At 40.7% G+C, this 7,989-nt stretch overlaps 1 protein-coding gene across 1 annotated transcript; it reads left to right on the top strand.

The window, feature by feature from the left end:
* The first annotated feature begins 3,348 nt into the window (after positions 1 to 3,348).
* Positions 3,349 to 4,514, top strand: LOC125527374 (probable calcium-binding protein CML16). The gene has a single exon (XM_048691885.1). The coding sequence runs from the start codon at positions 3,809 to 3,811 to the stop codon at positions 4,361 to 4,363; it is 555 nt and encodes a 184-aa protein (XP_048547842.1). The 5' UTR covers positions 3,349 to 3,808; the 3' UTR covers positions 4,364 to 4,514.
* The last annotated feature ends 3,475 nt before the right edge of the window (positions 4,515 to 7,989 follow it).

Genomic DNA, 7,989 nt, shown 5'->3' on the forward strand with positions numbered 1-7,989 from the left:
ATGTTCTCATTTTTTGTTTATTTTTTCTTTTTTTAGATTCCGAAAATGTTCTATTCTAAAAAAAATTGTTCATAAACTTTAAAGTGTTCACATTTTTTCAAATATTGTTCGAAATTTCATATAATGTTCTTTCTTTAAATATTGTTCCTTTTTTAATTCCCAAAAACAGTTTCTGCTTTTGAAAATTGTTCCCATTATCAAATTTTTGTTTTCAAAATTCTATAAATGTTCAGGAATTTAAAAATTAAATCTGTTGACAAATGTTCACGTCTTTTGTTTTATTTTTTGAAATTTGAAAACATGTCTGAGTTGTGAAAAAAATTATCGTATTTTGAAACTTTGCTTGTTTGTTAAAAAAATAACAATTTCGAAGGAAAGGTTGAAAAAATTCAAAAAACTGTCCAGATTCTTCGTTGGTATTACTACTTATACTAACACGCTTTACATTTAGCACCAACGCTTGTTATGTCTATTTTTTAGGGGAGCTTGTTATGTCTGCCGGTTAGCTTCTCTCGTACCCAATATGGAGGTCCGGAGGTCGAATCCTGGCAGGACAGCGTGCATGCTTGCTATTTTTTTATCATTAACATCACAGCGCGCCCGCTATTGAGCCGGCCCAGCCGGGGGTTCCGTGCGTGCGTCGCACGGCTGTTTGATGCAGAATGCGTCCAATAGGAGCTCCTCCATGCCAACGTCCTAAACGTATGGCCTATATGTCGGTTTCCCAAGTTAGCTCAAAAAAACAAGTTTGTAATAAACGATTCATTCCTAGCGACCAAATAATTTTTTCTTTGTGGTAGTGATCAAATAATCCAACCCAAGTTCTACAAAAACTTAATCCAAACACACACCTAGGCAACTATTCAACGCTAATTTGTTTACCAAGCAATTCGCAAAAAAAAAGAACCGAGTAGCTCTGGGATGTACACCTTTAGTCCACCTCTCCCGTCCTACTTCTTTCTCTTCATACTTCCCCTATTTGCCGGCTTCCGAGTTTTCGCTTGCTAATACCAAAAAGCGAACGTTCGGCCTATAGTTTCCATGTGCCATTGTTCTCTTCCCTACACTACCTATAAATAAACTAATAAAGGACCTGAATAACTGGCGTTCGATCGCCAGGGAAGAGGGTTGATCGAACAAAGTGGTCACCAAGGGGGCAGCCCCAGCGAACGTAACACCCTCCCCTCGATCGTTTCCCCAGGAAAGGCCAAGGCGAACCTCCATTAGCCCAAAATGCCCAGATTACATTTTTTTAATGGAAGAACATATTTTTCTTATGAAAAATGGAGTACACGTAAAATATATAATTGCCATGATATGAATAATACGAAAATGTCATGTTACTTTACAAAAAATGCCATGATAATCTATAATTTTACAAATGTTATGAATTCCACCCTATAGATGTTTCGCAGTAAAAAATAACATGTTCGGGAGAGTGTGGTTTCCTTTATCTTTGTCAAGGACCAAAAAATTGCTACGATGTAATTTTTTGCTTGATTTGTTCCAAAGTGCAAAAAAATATTAAAAAGCTGTCATATCAATGACAAAAATGCCATGCAATTCAAAATAAAAACTACCATCCTCCTAGTAATAAAACTATCATTCTGGTAACAATTAATAAAAAATGCTAGTCCAAAAAATGTCATCCTTCTAACAATAAAAATGGCATGTCAACAATAATAATAAAATGTCATGCTCTATATAATAAAATTGCAATCCTCCTAATAATAAAAATGTCATGTCAATAATTAAAAAAATGACATGCTCTATATAATAAAAACTTTCATCATGTTAATAATTAAATTGCCAGCCTCCTGATAATAAAAATGACATGTCAACAAATAATGGAAATGCCATGTCCCCAATAATAAAACTAACATCTAATTAATAATAAAAATGATATCTTTCTAATAATAAAAATGCCATGGTATTATTAATAAAATGCCATGCTCTTAATAATAAAATCCATTCTCTTAATGATAAAAATGGCATCTTATTACTTATTAAATTGTAAATATTGTATTAATAAAAAAATGCCATGTGGCCTATAATAAAAGTGGCATGATACATACAATAATTAAAGAAAAAAATTGCTATGCTACCTATAAATAAAAAATGCTGATGGAAAGATAGAAAAAAATCTCTTTGAAAAAGGGATTTTTGTTCTTTAAAAATGTAAAAATTCCGGATTTTCAAACTTTTTAAAATTAAAAGTTGAATTTGTGGACAAATTTAGTTTAGAAAACATATAAAGAGTTTCGGTCCCTAAATGTTCGCAACACTCTACTTATAGTCTAGTGGTAAGCCGACCGCCCACTAGGAAGGTGTTGCCGGTTCGATCCCAATTTAGCACGATTCACTGTGCGGCTTATTGTACCGTGTGACACACAAGGATTATGATATGTGAGTTCATCTCATTCTCGAAAAAAAAAATATGGGTACATCACGGGGTTAGTACCATTGGCGGGCCGTTGAGTCGTGGCTCACCCAGAATTTGTAATTTGGCTATTTCGGCCAATAAACCTACAGTCCTAAAAACCCAATATCCCGCACTGTCTATTTTTCTCCCACTATGTAAGAGAGGGTGACCTTAATCGGCCGTCCACCGTTCAACTAGACCCTCCCCTCACCTCGCCGCCACACCCTTCTTCTCGTCGCCGCTGCCCCCTCCCCTCAAGGGCCCAATAGGTGCACACCATCGCGGCATCGCTCCCCTCCCCTCCGCTGCCGCTGCCGCTTTTGTTGTGAGACTTGATTGGCCTACTTATGTTATGCTTTTGCCTAATATCGTATTATGACATTTGGATAGTGCAGATATTTTTTTGAGTGTGCACACCCTTCATGCCACGGGGGCGCACGGCCTTGTAATTTTTGGAAATAGCAAAGCACGTCCGGCAGGGTCAGCTGATAGCGAACGACTTTAGCAATCCTATAGGACCAGGGGGCGCGTCAAGATCCGTGCAATGGCGGAGAGAGCGTTCGCCAGGGTTGGGCCCCAGCGAACGTTTGCCAGACAGTATTTCCGTAAATTAACCTATATGTACCCCCATAGTAATAAAATCACCAGGGCAGTGAAAACGGTCGTGGCGGCCATGATACCCTGCACGAACCTTTGTTGTGAAAAGTGAAGCTTTATTCTGAAAAGTTACACGCCAAGAAGGCAAAGGATGGGACGCCGCGAGCAACGACGACCTCACATGGGGATATTTCGGTCCGTCCACGCGCGCCGCGTCATGTGTCCATCCCTCGGCCACGCACCGTAGCCGCTCGCGACGACAAGTTCCACGAACCAGGCCGGCAAAGGAATAAATAAACCGGCCCGCGACAGACGCAGACGTGGCCGGTGATTCACGCGAGCTGCTGACTTCTCTCGAGCACCGAGGAAGCTGCCCGCCCGGCGGGACGCGGAAAAGTCCTCCCTCAGCCCCGAGATTCGCATCGCGCGCATCCGGCCGTACGCTTGCCCATCGCCGCGAAGCCACGCCTGGCCGACGCGCCGCCCCACGCAACCGGGAGAAGAGAAGACAACGCGCTCGCCGCTCCCCTCCCCGCGTACTGATATGACTCCGCCTCCCCGCGGCGGAGTTACTCCTCCACTTCTTTATCCGGAAGGAGGGAGGATGGTCGGTGCGCTCCGTCGTCCGTAGCGCGTGCCCGCCGGTATTAATACCCCAGAGCCCACCGCAACCTCCACCCATCGGAACATTCAAGTTCAAGCTCCCCCATCTCCATCACTACAACCAGCCACCTCAAGCTTTGAAGCTCAGCTAGCTCGCCGCGACCGTCGAGTCTCAAGTCTTGGGCCATGTCGAGCGGCGGCGGGAAGCAGCAGCAGGCGAAGAAGCCGGCGGCGGCGGAGGACATCGAGATCAAGAAGGTCTTCTCGCGCTTCGACACGGACGGCGACGGCCGGATCTCGCCGTCGGAGCTGGCCGCCGTGTCGCGCGCCATCGCGCCGCCGGCCACCGAGTCCGCGCAGGGGCGGGAGGTGGCGTCCATGATGGACGAGCTCGACACCGACCGCGACGGCTACGTGGACCTCGGCGAGTTCGCCGCCTTCCACGGCCGCGGCCGCGGGGAGCGCGAGCTGGACGCCGAGCTGCGCGACGCCTTCGACATCTACGACATCAACGGCGACGGCCGCATCTCCGTCGCCGAGCTCAGCAAGGTCCTCAGCCGCATCGGCGAGGGGTGCAGCACCGAGGACTGCGAGAAGATGATCGCCTCCGTCGACGTCGACGGCGACGGCTGCGTCGGCTTCGACGAGTTCAAGAAGATGATGACCGGCGACGTCGCCGGCGCACCACCTCAACCCGAAGCGACCGCCGCCCCTGACAGCAACAAACCCAAGAAGGAGTGATCCATGCTTGCTTGTAAATTCGTAGTAATGTGAGGGGGGCGAAGGGAAGGTGTATGTTAATTGTCAGTACCTGTTGGGCATAGTGTTCTGGTCTGAAGATGGTAAAAATTGGGAATAAGGATCAATGTGCAATTGCCACTCTTGTGATGTACCTCTAAGGTAACGGCTGTGTGTGCACGCTACTCGTAGTAGTACGTACTACTAGATATTTTCTCCTAGTGTGGGCATCTTGCCACTTCATTTTCACATGAGAATGGATCTATCAGTTCGGTCAGTGCGATGTTGATGTTGAAGGGTGATGATACCCAATGCATCGTCAACAATATTTATATTGGCACTTGACAATGCATGTATTGTTATTTTCAAGATGTTGAATATTTTTAAGCATATGCTTTTAAATGATTTCACGGGGACTTCGGTGAAAATTAATTATATTTCCTTGGCTTTAATATTTCGATATCCATTATTCGCCGCACCTGGGGACCCCGGCAGAGATTGTGCCGCCACGGCTGCGGGGGCGGTATGGGGGTGGCTAGAGGTGTTGGGGGTGGCTAGAGGTGTTGGGGGTGGCTGGAAGTGTGATACCCAATGCATGTTGGCTTTGTGCCCTCTTTGTTGTTTGCATTCTTGGCTAGAGATCGGGCAAAGCGGTTTCTCTAATTCTCGATTGTAGTAGGTGTGGTTTTAATCTCAGAATTAGCGTTGTGTGGTGTGTCATTTGACATTGTATTCAAATTATGGGTGGGTCTCTTCACCCTTTTTTCTATTAATATATGATATGCATGCTTGTGGTGTGCCATTTGATATTGTATTCAAATCATGGATGGGTCTCTTCATCCTTTTTTCTATCAATATATGAAACGCATGCTTGACATCGAGAACACATTTAGTATATATTATTATATTATACTTAACGCGCAGATTATTTATATTATATTTTAGTGTCAATCTAGAAATACATGAAGGCCTAACAAATAGGAAAGGAGCTATTGCCTAGGAGGCATTTAATAATCCTTTGTCAATAAAATATAGTAGTATTGTGCTATCCAAGTATATTATAATTATAATTCTTTTGACTATAATAATGATATTGATTATCCTTGTAGCAGATTTTACACAAACAAAGGATGCATGCAAATATTAATGTGAAAAACACTATAAGATCAATAATGGATCCTTAGAGACTTTCTTTTCAGAACGAAGATCCTCCTCTATACAGTATCACCATAAGGATGTATCATAGCATTAGAAATATCAGTGGAGTTTTTGCTCTCGGGCTTCAGGGGGGCTTTTATTTTCAAACATTAAAAAATCAAATTTTTTTACTTTCAAAAAAAGAACAAAATATCAAGCACTTATAGATGTATACTAGATGTGTGTGAAATTTCATTATGAAATATGTTTTTGTGTGCCCTATAAAAAAACATATAATTTTATAGTGAATAGTACATGTTTTAGAAAATACATTATTTCTTTTTTGTAGCTCGCATGAAAAGTCATTTCGTCATGAAACTTCACAGACAAGTAGTCTACATCCATATGTATATGTGTATTTTCTCCAAAAAAAATTGTAACTTAAAATTTTGAATTTAAGTAATTAAAGGCTCCATGGAGCTCGAGCTTCATTAGGCCTTTCCCTAGAAATATCAACCATGTGGAAAATATAACTACATCAGGAAAAAGGAAATAGAAAGCCACTCCTCATGGCACTTAGCAAGAAAAACACAAAAGCTCCATGCTTGGCAGTTCTGATGTCTATCACATTGTCATGACATGCGACTGGGAGAAACAAAGGTACACTAATTTGTTTATGCCAATCTAATGTGTATAAACATATGGCCACCTTGGTTGTTAGACAATATTATCCGTTCAATTTATATTACACGTGGTAATTAACCTGAAAGGGATGTCATACTTCGTCACGTGTTGTCTGGAAGGTTTTAGCCGCATGACAACCCAACACTAAATAATGTCCATATGTGCAAGCTTAACTTAAAATGTTGATTTTTGTTACTCTAACCTTTGAAAGTGCTATGCGCAAATTGGCAAAGCCGCGGAAATGATGAGTAGTATGTATTATGATGTACCAAAATTTGTTGTTTTAAGATATGTCGGATTTCAATAAACTACACAAAGTTAATTTTGTTATCTCAACTATGCAACCTCATGATTTCATCAATGAAGACGTCATTTAAGTTTATTTTATACTAAAAATGATTTTGCCACTTGTCAGTTATTCAGAATTCCTTAGCACTCAACTGACATCGAGAACCATCGATCCGAGCAATGTTCATTTTTGACTATGAGAGTAAATGCTGCATTTTTGGCAAATGATGAAAACTTGTTGAACATTTTTAGGTTTTATGAACAAATCTCTAAAATCAGCGAGAATTACGGATACTACATTTTGACACTGCTTGTATAAATTATTACAACACAGTGGATATCTTTTAGATCTATACAATGGATGACTTTTATATGTATATATATATGTATATATATACATACATACATATATATATATGAAAAAATATATTAAATCAAACATAAAATGAGTTGATTTTACATTGAGATTATTCATGTTTCACATTCGAATACATGCATTGTCATTTGAAAGATTTCTGGTTGCAAGAGCCAATTAATAATTTTTTCTAAGATATGCTTTAAAATGTGAAAGATAACCAGGAAAAATAATATTTTGCTTTTGAGATTAAAAGGTCGGTGGGCCACCCATCGGGATTTAGATTTTTAAGGTTGGTCCATTAGCACTATCTGATTTTTAAAACTAAAAGTCATTGTCAGGTTGGAAATTTTCTGGTCCCCCTCAACTCGCCTTGGTTTTATTGTTTTGCCCCACCAGCCTAATAATCCCATCACACGCCACAAGGAATAGTAGCTAGTAAATTTATAGGCCAAAACTAGAAGCCAATAATAATTTGATGTACTATTATGATTCACAATTTAATAGCGGTATTAATAGTGAATATCTGGAAATAATAATATCAAATATTCAAGAGGCATTTAATAGCAGGCTGTATATATTCAAACTCTTGTAATAATATTAATTGACATTAGCTGGCTGGCTGTGTAGAAGCAAAGGACGAAAACATTAATGTTGACAATTGTAGGATCCTTATGTTTCCTTTCCAAATGGGAGAAACTCCTATGTTGGACTATGCCTATATAATACCACCATTAGGATATATCATGAGAAATATCGACCATAAGGAAAGCCATAGTAGAGAAAAGAAACAGGACAACATTTCTGATGGCAATTATGAAGAACAATACAAGGGCCCTGTGCTTGGTAGTTCTTCTGATGTCTGCCACTTTTTCATGTCATGCAACTGGAAGAAACAAAGGTACACCCATTTGTTTATGTTGGTCCAATTTTGAAGAAATATACGCAAACCTTGATTTTGTAGACAATCTTGAGTAACTCTTGCATTTTATACTATATATCCATAGCCTAATTTGAATGGGTTGCTATACTTCGTCATGTGTAGGTACGACTGCATGGAGAGCTTTGTGTGGAGACTTCAAGATATGCGAGAACCCAACGGTGAACAATGTTAATATTTGCAGACTTAACTGTGAATGGTCTGGTTACATCTTCGATGACAGCT

Source organism: Triticum urartu, unplaced genomic scaffold, assembly GCF_003073215.2.
Source record: "Triticum urartu cultivar G1812 unplaced genomic scaffold, Tu2.1 TuUngrouped_contig_3718, whole genome shotgun sequence".
Lineage (NCBI taxonomy): Eukaryota > Viridiplantae > Streptophyta > Magnoliopsida > Poales > Poaceae > Triticum > Triticum urartu.

What these genes read in the sequence shown, in the direction of transcription:
- LOC125527374 (XM_048691885.1), top strand. Translation starts at nt 3,809, where the DNA reads ATGTCGAGCGGCGGCGGGAAGCAGCAGCAGGCGAAGAAGCCGGCGGCG.